General features: G+C 39.4%; 1 protein-coding gene across 1 annotated transcript in view; it reads right to left on the bottom strand.

The window, feature by feature from the left end:
• Positions 1-683: 683 nt before the first annotated feature.
• LOC136877815 (uncharacterized) overlaps positions 684-17210 on the bottom strand; it is a 246232-nt gene continuing 229705 nt past the window's right edge. Inside the window, exon 11 of the mRNA XM_068228752.1 lies at positions 684-5787. Coding sequence (XP_068084853.1) covers positions 3785-5787 — 2003 coding nt within the window. The 3' untranslated portion in view covers positions 684-3784. The remainder of the gene's footprint in view (positions 5788-17210) is intronic.

Raw genomic sequence — 17210 nt, 5'->3', positions numbered from 1 at the left:
GTGGGCAGTTGTTCTCTTCAATTTACACCATGCATGTTCAGCACAGTTCATGTCTGCAGAATATGCCAACCACACAATTTGTTGTATGCCGTGCATCTCAACAGACTGATAGCTCGATGAGCTCATACATCATCCAGTAGAGTGCACCTCACCCACAGTAGTAGTAAATCCTATCACTATAGTTTCGAGAATGTTGTCTCTGTAAACCAGACCAATCATATTACCCTGGGTAGGAATTAAAGGTATAAAAAACCCACCCTAAAACATGACTAAACTCCCTTGTTACTGACGGCACTCCAGGATGACAGGTTCGTTCCAACTCTCACTAGATTACCTCCAGGATCTAATGCTCCTGTTAAATAGGTGAAAGCTTATGGTGTCATCAGAAAAGAGCCTACTGTACAATTCCACTGTTATTGCAACAATGTGTCTCAGTCAATAAAATAATGTCATTTGGTTTTACGTCCCATTAAATACTTCTTACGATTTTTGGAGATGCTGAAGTGCTGGAATTTTGTCCTGCAGGAGTTGTTTTACGTGCCTGTAAATCCACCGACATGACGCTGATGAATTTGAGCACATTCAAATACCACCAAACTGAGCCAAAAATGAACCTGTCTAGTTGGACTCAGAAGGCGAGCAGTCTATTGCCTGAGCTATTCAACCCGACATGTGTGTCTGACATTGCCCTTCAGTGCAGACTGTAAACATGTTTGAGGTATCGTGCTATACCGGGTGTCCACAATTAAAGTTAAGGTATTGAGCGTGGTACAGCACAGGCTGTAATCATAGGAATCTGAAATTTTGTAGATATGCTAACTAAGCAATGCAATAGCAAATTATGCCAAAAAAAATTATCATTTCCAAGTTTTGCCACCAGGCGGAAATATTACGCTCTAAGCAATGTTAGGGGTCACAGAAAAAAGGCAGGAAAGATCAAACACATGATAATGGTGGTTCTGGGAGGTTTATTAGCATTATTATTATTATTATTATTATTATTAGCGTATGATAACGTACACAAAACAATACAAAGATTAAATATACATGAACAGTAAGCATTTATGGTTACAAACACTGTTCAATATAGCCTCCGAACTCAGCAACATGCTGCATCTGTAACACAACAGGGTCGACAGTTGCCCGCAGCATATTGGGTGAAATCAGAGCGACATGTTGTTGTATGCTAGCCTTTAGATCAGGCAGAGATGGGACATGTCCCTGATAGACATGATCTTTCAAACATCCTGACAAACGGAAGTCACAATGGATTTAAGTCGGGGTAAGGCCATGCATCTGGAAAATGCCTGGAGGTAATGTGGTCGTTACTGAAGGTTTCTCAAAGCAATTCTTTCATCTGGAGAGTTTTATGTGGTGTTGCCTCATCTTGCATGAAAATAACAGTGTGGTCACAGTTGCATTCCTGCAAAGCTGGACTCACATGTTCCACAAGGAGGTCCCTATAACCTGCAAATGTTACTGTACACCTAACAGGCTCACAAGGGGTCATCTCTTCAAAGAAAAACGGACCAAGAATGAAGGAGCTTGCAAAACCACACTAAACAGTCATGTAAGCTGAATGCAATGGTTGTTCCTGCACAACGTTTGGAGGAGTTGAATCCCATATTTTACAGTTCTGTGCATTCACCGCACCCTGCAGAGTAAAATGCTCCTCGTCGGTCCACAGAATAATCCCCGGCCACATGTTGTCCACCTCCACGAGTGCCAGAAACTGAAGGGCAAAGTCACAGTGTTGTGCAACATCTTGGGGTTTCAATTTGTGAACAGTATGAAGTTTGTAGCGATACCAGTGTGAAATGCACTGCAAAATCTTGTGAACTGCTGACCGGGGTAGCGACAATTCACGTGACACGGCTCGAGCACTGGTTACGAAATTGGGAAAATATGCTGCACGATCTGCTACAGATACAGCAACTTCATCAACAACATACACGTGGATGGACCGCCGTCCTCCCCCTGTTGCAACACCTAATTCACCTGTTTCCTTGAATTTCTTAATCATTTTCTTCAGCCCATTACTTGTTATGGGACCTCGGTGATATTCCCACAATGCAGCGTTGCTATTGTTGCCATTCTGATAAAACAACTTCGCTAGCAGTGCACGGTCTGTCAACGGTCAACCTTCAATAGTAGATCGCTAGGAATTGGACCCTCAGGACTGGGGTTCATCATAAAGTGCAGACACAGAAGAGTTAGAAGCAAACTATTTCTACTCACATGAGAAGATAAGTACTCCATTTTGAACAAAGGGTCAGTTTTCCAGTAATCACGTGAGGCATTTGCATAGTACCTTGCAAAATAAAAGGCTTTAAAATGTTTAAATTTCATTAATGGTGATGTCTTTACAGTCAGTTATTCTAGATTGTTCCCAACACCTGAAAGAAATACTGTCTCTGCGTATGTATTTCTCTCCAATATGTACAAGTCTGTTGTCTTATCAGCTAATTCTTTCCTTCATTTCCTTTAATTATTAACAAAATTATTAGCAGAAATGAGCCTCCGTGGCTCAGGCGGCAGCACGCCGGCCTCTCACCACTGGGTTCCATGGTTCAAATCCTGCTCACTCCATGTGAGATTTGTGCTGGACAAAGCTGAGACGGGACAGGTTTTTCTCCGGGTACTCTGGTTTTCCCTGTCATAATTCATTCCAGCAACACTCTCCAATATCATTTCATTTCATCTGTCATTCATCAATCATTGCTCCAGAGGAGTGCGACATGCTTCGGCAGTCAGCACAATTCCTATCCTCGCCACTAGAGGGGGGGCTTCATTCATTCCATTCCTGACCCAGCTGAATGACGGAAACAGGCTGTGGATTTTCATCATTAGCAAAAATATTCACAAGATACCATTTGTCCCGGCTTGCTCCCTAGCAAGTGGTGGAGACTTTGCATGTGCTGTGAGAAAGGGTAGCAGTTTTTTTTTCTTTTTTTTCCCCCTTCAAGGTCATGGACACTGGGGTTTGATTCACCCACTTACCACACCCATTCATCAGTCTGGCAGTCTCTTTAGTGTCTGTTAGTTTCTTAGTGTGTAGTCACATACTAAATGATTTTAATTGTATAATCACATTGTACTTATTTTTAATTGTAAAAAATGTGTAATATTGTTTCTTTGGTGAAAGCTTTAGTGTGCAGCATTGAAACAAAATCTCAAAACCTGTTATTACCGTACTTAAATTGGTAAACTATCAACGTTTACCTCTCTGTCAAAATCCGCTCAGAGAACATTAAAAACTTACCATTTTGTAGCTGGTTTTTTTTTCTTTTTCTTTTCTTCTTCTCAGTTTTGATGTATATAACACCCCTCCAGTCTGTTATATCCCACAAACTCGAGTACTGTTTGTTGTCTGTATATTCTTTTGTCCCCGCACTTTTAATACCCAACCGCCGTTACTGCTGATGCTGGAGGAATAGCCGGGAATGCTGGATAACTAACACGTCCAATTTCAGAATCACTGCTCTTTTCACTGTCATTATCATTGCTGAAATGAACTAACAACACTCCTAGCATATCGAGGATGTCTCCTTTGTTGTAGTTTCCATTATTATATCAAGCTTGAAAGCAACAGGTCACAAACCAGCAACATGGACCTCAATCTAAGTATCATTACAACAGAACAAAGCCCAATGATGCACATGGGCATCAGGTGACAGCCAATGTGTTAACCCAAGATTCCCAGTGGACACATGAACAGAACATACTGACTGGGCCTTAAATTACAGACTACAGACTAAAAGAAAACTGCCTCTAGTTTTATTTGTCATAATGACATATTCAAGTTTCTCTTTGAATTAATTTCTCGAAAATTGCATAACATTAAGCAAACAAAGAAAATTCTAGAGGATAGTGGTACATAATACGGGTTTAATTCCTGGCTAAGAATTTTAAATGTTTTTGTAATGCCAAGAACTCTTTCTATATGCCACCTCCTTCCCAAAACAAAATCTTGCACAGTTATCAGTCCAGGAAGATGACATTTACCATTAACAAAGTCTGGTGCATTGATGTCAACATCATCATCTGCAAATATATCGTCTACATTGAAGGATTTATCAGCAATTACTGTATCTCCACCATCACATAATTTCACTAACTCACAATATTCTACTGTTTGTCTATCTGAAGTTGATCCAGCAAAAGCAGATGAACAATATGACAAAAGGCCTCCAGGAGTAGATCCAACTAGAAATTTCAATGTTGCCCTACCTTTGTTTTCACTGTGTGTTGTACTCTGTCTTACTGCATTCTTTGGTTTAGGAATGGGAATTTCAGTCACATCAATAATAACCCGAGCCGAAGGATATAAAGTTTTAAAACCATTAGGCATATAATAATTGACTAATTCTCTGGATGGCCATATGTCTAACTCTGACCACTGAATGTACATGAAGTTTATCCAAGTAATTATTATGTTAGAAATTGTAGTTTTACTAATTCCAAAATTTTTTGAAAGTTCATAATCTGAATAGTTACGTCTCAGTTTCATTAAAGTAATAAGTAACTGATCTTCAACACCAACACTAATGATCTGACCCCATCGATACTGTAATTCATATGCTGCTGGTCCAAGACTCTGTAAAACTAATTTGAATTTCTCATACGACTCCAAGCCAGTAAAGTACATCATACCTTCTTTGTCATTTTTAAAGTCATCAATAGAATAATATGCTTTGCTAACACATGTCTGTGTTTCACTTGACTTGAAATGCTTCACTGGATTCTTGTTCTCTGTACTAGGCACAGAAACATCAGTAACACGACTCACTTGTACCTTATAAACAATGTCCTTGACGTTAACATAAGAAATATGAGGCTCTAGTGAACCAGAGATATTTGTTTTTGCATTCAAATAATTAATTTCTTCCAAAGACAAAGGCATCTTTCTTTTTCTTGAAGAAGGGGAAAGTATTGTACGGACATTTAATCCCTCGGTTAATAATTTTTCACAATCAATCTGTCCAATTAGTTTGTCATAATCAGGTACTGCAACTGCAAGATTATTTGTAAATTGGTTGGGTGAATCATCTGCCTTTGATAGTTGATTAACTGGCAGTGGAATGGTTTCTTTCAAGAGTTCTGGAGGCTTATTAGCAGCTTCATTATTTGCATCTTCAATAGTTGCAAAATATTTCTTCCTTGGTCCTTCAGGACTGGTGTCTGTTTTTTTAGTTGTAGCTTGTGAGTAAGGCCCTGCAGCTGCTAGATCCGTAGGAGATGCTAGCACTCTCCTAAATGTAAGCCATGAAAGAGTATTATCAATAGATGGTTTAGGTAGCTGCTGCCGTAATTTTGGCAGTGTTGGTACTGGTCCTAATGCTGTAGTTGGTTCTGATATTTGCCCAAGATTTAAAGAATTCGAAGTAAGTTTCTTGGCACTGGTACCAGAAATATTTGCAATCTCTGTTATCCGTTCTGTTGTCTGAGAGTTTGAAGACAACTGTGTCGGTAAAGGAGTAAGCTTTAGCAATTGTTGTGGCCCTCCGGTAGTCACAGAAGCTGCATTGTGTCTAAGCTTTGAACCAGTTTCTGTCTGTGAGGAAGCAAGTCTTGACGGGGGCTTATATGTCTGTGAAGCAATGGATCGATATATATCACTATCCTCCTCGGTAGCCGAGATATTGGATGTAATGAAAGATTTATTATGTACTACTTCTTGTAATCTCTGTTGTTTATCAATCTTTTTTGCAGTAAGGGTTCTCCTAAATGCTGGTGAATCTGTCCACTGGAAATCTGAATTTTCATGTCCAATTTCACCTTCAAAACCTGGAAAATAAATTCAACCATCATTTAGTTTTCAAAGGAAGAAAATCTATTGATATTTCTAAATACAGATTAAACTGCAGAATGCATACATTTTAGCTTACTAGAATTGATTGATGGTGCAGTATACAATGTGGCATTTACAATGTGGTAGTCAAATCCATGGATGAAAAAGCATAACATCAAAAGAAGTGAAGGACAATGAAAAGTAGGAAAATAAACTACTGCCCAAGCCTCACAAATATTATTTTCTTCTTGAGGGAGTTAATAACGAAAGAAAAAGATCCAGTATATTCTAGCATATAAATAAAACAATATTTCATGTCTAACATAAAATATTGTTAAAAATGAACTGTGAATTATCATTTAATGACTAACACCAGTTTAATCTTATGATGACAGTGAAATGATTGTTATAGCTAGGGCTCAGATTTTTAGGCAGCAAAAGGTTAAAATGTAAATTAATTTGGCTAGTGGGATGCGTCCGCTAGCCTGTTGTTCTAAAATGTACCTAGAATAATATAAATTCTAGGGGTTCTAATAGGCTGTACCCCTAACTTTTATGCAAATCTCTTAGCAGGACCGTTGTACGGTTGGAATACAGTTGTTACTCGCTTCAGTAATTTTGCATTCTCACCTATTACAGCCTACAAATCCGGGTTCTAGTTATAGCTGGGATAAGATATTTGACCTCCTCTGTGAACCATGTGACCTTGCCGTGGTGGGGAGGCTTGTGTGTCCCAATGAAGCAGGTAGCTGAGCCGTAAGTGCAACCATATTAGATGGGTATCTGTCAAAAGATCAGACTAACGAATAGTTTATAAAAAGAGGGGTAGCAGCCTTTTGGAAGCTGCAAGGGCAGCAGTCTGGATGACGACTGATATGACCTTGTAATAATATTTAACACGGCTTAATTATGTTGATACTGCTACACGGCTGAAAGCAACAGAAAACTACTGCCGAAACTAACTCCTGATGACATACAGTTCTCTTTGTATGAAAGAATGATGTACTGATGTCGGTTTCTTCCCAGGTAAAATATTCTAGAGGTAAAATAATCCCCCATTCGGATCTCTGAATGGGGACTACACAAGAGGGGCAAACATCAGGAGGATGGATACTGACAATCTGCAAGTTGGACTATAGAATGTTGAAAGTTTGAATTGTTGTGGTAGTTTAGAGAATCTGAAAAGGGAAATGATCAGGTAAGAAAGCTAGCAAGAACTATATATAGGAAACAGGTGGAGAGCAGTGACTTACCATATAAGACCACGTGGATAGAGTACAAATAAAAGAAAAACATGGGGCCAAAATTTTCGGCTGCAGCTTTCATCAGTGGAGGATAGAATGATCATGCCCATTGTTGGCAATTAGAAGCTGTGTAAGGTGAGGGGACAGACAGACAAGAGAATGAAAAAAAGGAGCAGTTATCTACTGTTAAGACCAGATGCTTCTCTGGACTTGAGCATCAGTTGATGTCCATTATAATCATTTTCACCCATATCACACAAAACGATCTCTATGATTGACCCTGGCCATCTGGGGCAAACAGATTTGTTCAACCTCTAAAGCCTATGCCTCCCACAACGATGATGATGACAACAACAACAATCTGATGAGGGCGTTTACTATAAGGTGTTATCCCACCTAATTGGTTGACCACAAGATCTCTTGGGCCATGAACTCTGTCCCCAGACTCCCTAAGCAACCTAACCCCTTACGCTTCATAACCATATATCATCCTGGCCTATGCAAAATAAATCACATTTTAAAACAAGCATACTGTCTTCTCTCATCCTCCTCACCCTACACCCCACAGTCACTTTCAGGTACTCACCTAACCATAAAAACAATCTCACTGACTATGAACCATACCAACATCCACCCACTTTTGGCTCCTTCCCCTGTGAAAACAGCCACATATTGTCTTGTTGATCCAATGACGTAACATAATAATTATTTCGTTCCAGGGATGAACTGAAAGATGAAGATGATTGCATGATCTAGAGTCATAAGAGCGGTATACAAGCAGTTAATTTACATGAGTAGTTCTTAGTATGTAGTGGTGTTTGATTTGCAAAATTTTGTTTCCTTAAAGTAATAAATGTTTTCAAAATAATTAACATTGCTGTTGTTTATAAAAACAGGGCTTTTGTAAAATATACAGAACCCCCATATACATAAATGCTTTCTGTGGGAAAAAAGGGATATTGAGCACAATTAAAAATTTACTTGCCTATGAAATTCAAGTGAAGGGTGAAATTTTCAGATTTTTTGAAATTTTGCAGAATCCTCAAGGTGTGTAGGGACAACGAGTATCCTCTTCACAAGAGCTTGCAAACAAAAACAAAAGAAAATTGAAATCCGATAATTAGTGGCTGAAATACAAAACAATTTATTGCGCCAATACGGCTGCTAGTGGCACTATCTTTAATGGCCGCCATTTTGGTGTTCTAAATGGATATTTAAATGGCTCTGTATCTGAAAAGTTACCTTTGGGAACCAACGACCACAGAAAGTGGCACATTTCAATCAAAAAGTGCAGCTTTTTGGCTCTTTTAGCCATGCACCCACCATACTATAAGCCTTTGCCCATTTTTGTTGGTTCTTCTATGAGCAGGTTATTCCCTCACTATTATCTTGTAGGCTTTTTCTCGTCCTACCTGTGCGTTAAAGTCCCCAAGTGGTATTTTTCACATGATTGTCAGGGATTCTTGAAATCACCAATTCTAGTTCTTCCCAGAAGAAACTTGTGATGTAAGTAATGAACTTCACTGTTAGGCCCGTATTGATGGATATGACTTACTTTTCTTACTAAAAGCCTTTATTTAACCACCTACTCAATACACAATTTTTCATTGAATTGTACTACTTTTGGCCGATATGACGGCTATCCTTTGCTATTTACAAGACAATGTTAGATAAGGATATAGTAACAATTCAAATACATTAATAAAACAAGTCGAAAGGGGTTAAATCCTTAGAAGCTAGGATCACAGATGATCGCAAAACACCTAATATATTATGCACCTTCAAAATGTCCGTTGGTCTGTATCTAATACTTAACACTTGATCAGATAAAATGACAGTCGAATGGAGTTGGGGACTATAAATGATCATAGAAAACACACATATAACTTATATAATCAGTTTTTAAAATGTATTCCATGTAGTCTATATCCAAAACTTAACACTTAATTAGATAAAAGGTGACATTAATACCAATGTCTGTTGGTACTCTATAAAAAGAGTGAGTTGTGAGAACATGCATATTTGGAACTACACTGCTTTTTTTAACACATTTCTCATGAATGTTAAAATGTTTTTGTTAAAAAAATCACCATGTTGAACTTGAAACAGGTTACTATTCTGATTATTGAAAACACATGAAAACATGTTTGTTATATATGTGTTTGAAAAGGTGGATCATATCTTCTTAAAGTTATAAATGCTATTGTATTGGCTGAAGAGTAACCCAATGTTTAAGAAAATCAAGTCACATCCGTCCGTGGGAGAGCCAACCGAGGTCAGCTCGAGATACCACTAAAGTTGTAAGCCTTAGGGCTGCTCCTTTCCAGCAGATGTGTCTGGATTGTAGCTCCACTGTTGGGGAATAGATGGGTCTTCCACCTTCTCCACCATTGAGGTGGTATATTCATCTCCTGTTGAAGCTGTTGGACGTCTTCTTCATCTGTAACCCAGACAGGGGCCCTTACAAGGTGCTATCATCTGGAGCCATATGAACCCTGGGTTTTTAACAAGGTGTTACTCTTCTCCTTCTCAACTGGGCTTGGGACCGGCTATATTATTTATTTACAATTAATTTATGTTTTTTTCTTTCTATTTTCTGTATTTACATATCTCTCTCCACTTCCATTTTGTGTTTTATATTTATTTGTAAATTATTCATTGTGTTTATCATCATGTTTCCTCTTTCTCAATTTGTGCGTGGCTTAAAGCTAAATCATCATATCCTAAAGGCAAGGCCTTGTCGCTGCAACCACATTTCTCTCTCCTCTGCTGAGCGTTTCAGGTCAACATATCTTTTCAAATTCAGCCTGTCCATAACGGAATCCAGATACTTCTTCCTCGGCCTTCCTCTTCCCTTCTTACCCACAACGTTTCCTTCCAGAAGAGTCGTGAGGAATGTGTTATGTCGAAGTATGTGGCCAAATAAACTACATAAATAATTCAATTCAAGAACAACTTAGTATGACAAAGCCTGGGCGGTATAGGACAGACCATTTGCTATGGGTGTGGACTTTAAAAAAAAAAACTCCAAACTCTGTCAGGCGCTTCTCAAAGCGAAGACAGAAGACAATCTTCCTTAAGTCAAAGAGAGAATAAAATCTAAAGGCGTACCGTGGAAGGCAGAAATGCAGCAAAGAAGGCAGTCACAACGGCCAAAGCAGCTCGTCTCAATGAAATTTATGAGAAACCTGGTACACTAGCTGTGAAGCAAGGCATCTACTGATTAGCCAAATGGCTGAACAGAAGTACAACTGACAGTGAAAAGTTCTAAGGCATTAATAATGAGAATGGTTAACTCCTTGCAGACTGGAAGAGAGCGCAGGAATGCTGGAGACTTTCAGGAAATAAGTAACAAAGAATTTTCACATCACCCGATTGTGCAGCCTTCCCCTGCCTTCCCCTGAGTTTATTATGTAAATAACGAAGGCAGATGTGATAAGAACTCTGGGCAAGATGAGGCAGGGGAAGACAACTAGCCCAGGTGATCTGCGCGCAGAATTGTGGAAATCTAAATACTGGGATCCCGCAGAATGTTTGGCAGGTTTATTCAACTAAGTCATTGAAGATGGAAAGCTGTCAGCTGAATGGATGTATACCACAATGGTTCGAATTTGAAACAGTAAGGCAGTCCAGATGAATGCTCTGCCTATTGCCTGATAAGCCCCCTCTCACATACTATAAAGTTATTCAAGTGTACCATCGAAAGCAGGTTAAGGGAAATTGTCAACATTATAAACAACAGATGTGGATTTCTGAAAGGTTGTGGTACCATTTCGACACTATTCATGCTGCTTATTTGTTGATGGAAAAACACCATGAAAAATCCAAGAATTTATACCTTGCCTTTCTGGATCTGGAAAAGGCTCATGATTGTTTACCTCATGAGCTAATTTGGTGTGCCCTATGAAAGCATGGCATTTCAGGGAGAATAACGGCTCATATTCTTTTATCAAGCTCCCAAGAGCCATATGGTATCAGTTGCTGCTGTATCAAGTGAGTCCTGATCTCGGTTGAAGTCCATCAGGGATTAGTCTTCTCACCTCTACTTTTCATCATAATTATGGATGCCATTGTTGAATATCTTCAGAGTCCAGTACCCTGGACAGTACTGTATACTGATGATATATTGATGACCACTGAGAGTAAGCAGCAGTTTCAGCTACAAATACAACATGGAAAAACCATCTTTCTGAGTTCGGCCTGCGGCTGAACTTATCTTGCCACATAACTGAACAAAATAAAAACCATTAACATCAACAGTATTGACTTACCGACAACCAAGACATTTAATTACCTCAGCTCGATAATTGATCAGGACGAGACCATTCAGCCAGAAAGAATGAACCGCATATGCAATGTTTGGCTTAAACGGCAGACTGGTATCCTCTCCAACAAGGGAAATTTCCAGACCAGCTTAAATAAAAAAATAAACCCCTCTGTCGTATGGACAGCCGCTTTCTACAGTGCCCTGGATGTTCGCCGGTTACCAGGGAAGTAGAGCAATGATTCTCTGTGATGGAAACAAGGATGCTATAGTGGATATCTGTCTTGTTCATGTGACAAATGATGAGTTCGCAGGTGATAAGGAGTGGCTCCTGTCATAGAGAAGTTGAGGGAAAGCTGTCTGCATTGGTACAGTCTTGAACTTCAAGTAGAGGGATCAACTGTGAGGAAGGCATTTGCACTGCAAGTTGATGGTAAAGGATAAGTAGGAAGACCGAGGCAATGCTGGTTTTATACCCTGCAGAAAGACTTCAGGATTACAGGCCAACACCCCCATCAGGCCCATGATTGTACCAAATGGCGACATTGAGCAAAAGCTATAAATTTAATTTTTGTCCCGTACTGAAGTGCAATTATAAGAATAAATTGACAGTACAATTTCAATACAATTGTATTGAGCAAAAGCAGTGAACTCCGCCTCAGAGCGGTATAAACGCTAAAGTCTACTACAGAGCATTACTTTCTCTCTCTCACCTGTGTTACCAGTGCTTTTACTTGGTTCTTGGTTTATTGAGTAACATGTTTATCATCAACATAGAACATTAAAACAAACAACACTTTCAAGAAAATTATTTTTGCAAACAGCAGATACCTCCTGACATGGATGAAGAAATAGAGTGAACTGAACTACTGATCCTCTGTTACTGTACACAGAGCTATCTGATAATTTAATCAAAAGACAAAGAAGAATACACTACCTGTTTGTTTTTAGGAACCTCATAATGCTGAATGGAGAAACAAAACTTGTGTGGGCCAATACCTAGATTTTTTTGTTTACAAGTTGTTTTACGTCGCACCGACACAGATAGGTCTTATGGCGACGAAACCTAGATGTTAGGCCCCTTCAAACAATGAACAACAAGCAAGCAAAACGTGTGTTGAAGTCTTTTAATCTTTATGTCCAGTTATTTCTAAACACAGAATGGGCTATAAAACAAAAACCATTGAAGATAAAGGGGATTTTATCCATAGCTTCCCATTCTCCATCAACATTATTCTGCATGGATGACAATCATAATTACGCTTTGCTGCAATGCACAGTTCTCTTTCCACCTAGGGAATGCAGCAAACTTCCAATTCATGAATTTTGGAAGGAGTATCAGAGGACAAAATGCTCAAAGTTTGACATCCACTACAGTATAAACCAGTCCAATATGTATAATGGTAGTCTTAATCCTTTGCAGTCCAATTTTCTGTCACATGTTATAACAGTCTGGTCCCGAATGAGTAAATTTATAATACCAATATAATGGTCCGTTATTGGACATTATATTTTAGGTTCCCTATGGGAATCAACATCTACATCATTTGATGGCCAGGCAGGCATCAATTTTTGAAAATGAGTGATAGCTCTCATAGTGCACTGGCACTGCTGGTGGCTTCAAGTAGCCTATGCAGTGGCCTCCACGGTATGCACTAGCCTTGTGTCTTGGGTGGTGTGCTAAGTCCCAACTGACGAGCCTAACTTAGCACACGAGGGCGAAACGCAGGCAACGAAGAATGAGTTAGCTGGAAAATTTATAATGTCCAATAACGGACCATTATATTGGTATTAGAAATTTACTCATTCGGGACAAATATTTTAGGTTCCCTATGGGAATCAACATCTACATCAATCAAACAAAACATAATGTCGAGGTGACCTTGACGTTGGGCCAGTTACAACAAAGCATGATACCAATATAAATGGTCCGTTATTGGACATTATAAATTTTCCAGCTAACTCATTCCTGGTTGTCAGCGTTTCGCCCTCGTGTGCTAGGCTGGGCTCATCAGTTGGTACCTAGCACACCTACCAAGACGCATGGCTAGTGCATACCGTGGAGGCCACTGCGTAGGCTAATTGTAGCCACCGGCAGTGCCAATGCACTAAGAGACACTGTCTCACTACTAAAAATTGATGCCTGCTTGGCCATCAGATGATACAGATGTTGATTCCCATTGGGAATCTGTAATATTTGTTCCGAATGAGTAAATTTATAATACCAATATAAATGGTCCGTTATTGGACATTATAAATTTTCCAGCTAACTCATTCCTGGTTGCCAGCGTTTCGCCCTCGTGTGCTAGGCTGGGCTCATCAGTTGGTACCTAGCACACCTACCAAGACGCATGGCTAGTGCATACCGTGGAGGCCACTGCGTAGGCTAATTGTAGCCACCGGCAGTGCCAATGCACTAAGAGACACTGTCTCACTACTAAAAATTGATGCCTGCTTGGCCATCAGATGATACAGGTGTTGATTCCCATTGGGAATCTGTAATATTTGTTTCGAATGAGTAAATTTATAATACCAATATAAATGGTCCGTTATTGGACATTATAAATTTTCCAGCTAACTCATTCCTGGTTGCCAGCGTTTCGCCCTCGTGTGCTAGGCTGGGCTCATCAGTTGGTACCTAGCACACCTACCAAGACGCATGGCTAGTGCATACCGTGGAGGCCACTGTATCATCTGATGGCCAAGCAGGCATCAATTTTTAGTAGTGAGACAGTGTCTCTTAGTGCATTGGCACTGCCAGTGGCTACAATTAGCCTACGCAGTGGCCTCCACGGTATGCACTAGCCATGCGTCTTGGTAGGTGTGCTAGGTACCAACTGATGAGCCCAGCCTAGCACACGAGGGCGAAACGCTGGCAACCAGGAATGAGTTAGCTGGAAAATTTATAATGTCCAATAACGGACCATTTATATTGGTATTATAAATTTACTCATTCAGAACAAATATTACAGATTCCCAATGGGAATCAACATCTGTATCATCTGATGACCAAGCAGGCATCAATTTTTAGTAGTGAGACAGTGTCTCTTAGTGCATTGGCACTGCCGGTGGCTACAATTAGCCTACGCAGTGGCCTCCACGGTATGCACTAGCCATGCGTCTTGGTAGGTGTGCTAGGTACCAACTGATGAGCCCAGCCTAGCACACGAGGGCGAAACGCTGGCAACCAGGAATGAGTTAGCTGGAAAATTTATAATGTCCAATAACGGACCATTTATATTGGTATTATAAATTTACTCATTCGGAACAACTATTACAGATTCCCAATGGGAATCAACATCTGTATCATCTGATGGCCAAGCAGGCATCAATTTTTAGTAGTGAGACAGTGTCTCTTAGTGCATTGGCACTGCCGGTGGCTACAATTAGCCTACGCAGTGGCCTCCACGGTATGCACTAGCCATGCGTCTTGGTAGGTGTGCTAGGTACAAACTGATGAGCCCAGCCTAGCACACGAGGGCGAAACGCTGGCAACCAGGAATGAGTTAGCTGGAAAATTTATAATGTCCAATAACGGACCATTTATATTGGTATTATAAATTTACTCATTCGGAACAAATATTACAGATTCCCAATGGGAATCAACACCTGTATCATCTGATGGCCAAGCAGGCATCATTTTTAGTAGTGAGACAGTGTCTCTTAGTGCATTGGCACTGCCGGTGGCTACAATTAGCCTACGCAGTGGCCTCCACGGTATGCACTAGCCATGCGTCTTGGTAGGTGTGCTAGGTACCAACTGATGAGCCCAGCCTAGCATACGAGGGCGAAACGCTGGCAACCAGGAATGAGTTAGCTGGAAAATTTATAATGTCCAATAACGGACCATTTATATTGGTATTATAAATTTACTCATTCGGAACAAATATTACAGATTCCCAATGGGAATCAACATCTGTATCAACAAAGCATGATGTCGAGTTCAGCTCGACGTTGGACCGGAAAAGGTTCAGGTTTTCAAAATTTAAAATGTCTGTAGTTGCTCCTTCAGTATAGTCCAGAAGCTTAACATATGTTTTTTTTTTTTTTTTCAATTGGCTTTACTTCACACCGACACAGATAGGTCTACGGTGACTATGGGATAAAAAAGGGCTAGAAGTGGGAAGGAGGTGGCCGTGGCCTTAATTAAGGTACAGCCCCAGTATTTGCCTGGTGTGAAAATAGGAAACTACGGAAAAGCATCTGACGGCTGCTGACGGTGGGGTTCGAACCCATCATCTCCCGAATGCAATCTCGCAGCTGCATGCCCATAACTGCACGGCCAACTCGCGCGGCACTTTACTTTAATAGCAGTATTTAATGAATGTTTTTACATATTTTTAACTATTAAGTTATAACTTTCCTTTCTAATATTTACTTCCTTAAAAATATATTGCCCAGTTGTTCAACATAACATATCACCATACGTTCATCTATGACAACAAAAATCAGATTACTGAGAAATAGAAGTTTGACGTTTTCTAAAGATTGTAAACAATGCCCATGCAAAACCATGACAATTGCAGGCATCATGGTTTTGCACTGATGTGGATTCTCTTTCAATTTCCAGTGTAAAATCGATGCATCTGCAGGTGATGCTGTTTTGCACTGAACATCTTAAAAAAAAAAAAAAAAAAAAAAAAAAAATCCAATGTGAAACAAATTTATTTTACTTCAAGGGCCTAATGTTATAAATTTAACAATTTTGCACACTTACATTGAAGATCACAAAAGTACATCAACTGATGTAAAAAAAAAAAAAAAAAAAAAAAAAAAAAAAAAAAAAAAAAAAAAAAAAAAAAAAAATTAAATTTGCACTTATCGTGGTTCAGCACTGGTACAGCAATATCTAGTTTCTCTTATGTTTACACCTTAATATATATTTTAACTGATCCTTACCTCTGATTTGTTTTGGTATTAACTAATCTATACTACACTGAGAAAGAGAGAGAGATATTCCACGAAAACTAATCTGGAGTGTTAAATTTTACAGACCATTGTATTTATAAATTAGTTCTAGGTGGTTACGATGTTACTGTAACCAAAATTGTCATAAACAGAGGTGTAGTTGAACATTTGCATCTTTGAGGTTTCCACCTTCCAAAACCCTATAAATTAGTCCCATACTGCTCTCAATCAAAACTTAGTGTGATTGTTACCCTCCTCCAAAACATTCACATAAACATAGGTACGAGAAAGAATGGAATAAACTACAGTGCACATCTTGAAGCATATTCTCTTAAACTAGTAACTTTTTACTAGTCTGAATATTTTCTCTTATCTTAAAACAGACTTTGAAAACAGGAACTCAAGAGCAATAAATAGTATGGCAGAATGCACAGCAAAAGGAGGTTGAGAGTGGTATTATATCAGAGGTCCCAATCTTCCAGGTGAGTTACCAGCAGACTTGGATTTTAGGTTTAAAAAGAACTGTTCTGTTCCTCATGAAATACATGAAAATTAATTAGTATATACACAATTTGTGTAATTACAGTTGAACCTGCTTTATACGTAACTGTGTTCTGCGTAATTCGTATTTGTACGTAATTTCCTTTAGGTCCCGGCAAAATGCAATCTAAAAGCATGTTAATTAAACCTTATTTATAGGTAATCCGTTTATACGTAATTCGCTGTTATACATATTATGTGTCAGTGAAATATAACTGAGTTTTGCGTAATTGTAATGAGCACGTGCTTTCTTAAATATAAACGACTGTATTTACGAAGTTTCCTTTTTGTCGGCGTAGGCGGAAGTAGAGTGGTCGGGTTTCGATGCTGAAACAGAAGAGAAAGTTTCGCCGAGTGACATTCTTGACCGTTACTTATTGGCAGCGTAACAAAGCCAACCGAGCGAGTCCCCTTCGCTCTCTATCTCGCTCCTCCTCTCCCTTCGTCGTTTTTGACCTTCACA

This window comes from Anabrus simplex, chromosome 7, assembly GCF_040414725.1.
Source record: "Anabrus simplex isolate iqAnaSimp1 chromosome 7, ASM4041472v1, whole genome shotgun sequence".
NCBI classification, from domain to species: Eukaryota; Metazoa; Arthropoda; class Insecta; order Orthoptera; family Tettigoniidae; genus Anabrus; species Anabrus simplex.
Note: the sequence above shows the minus strand (reverse complement) of the source record. Positions and strands in the feature narration are given on the sequence as shown.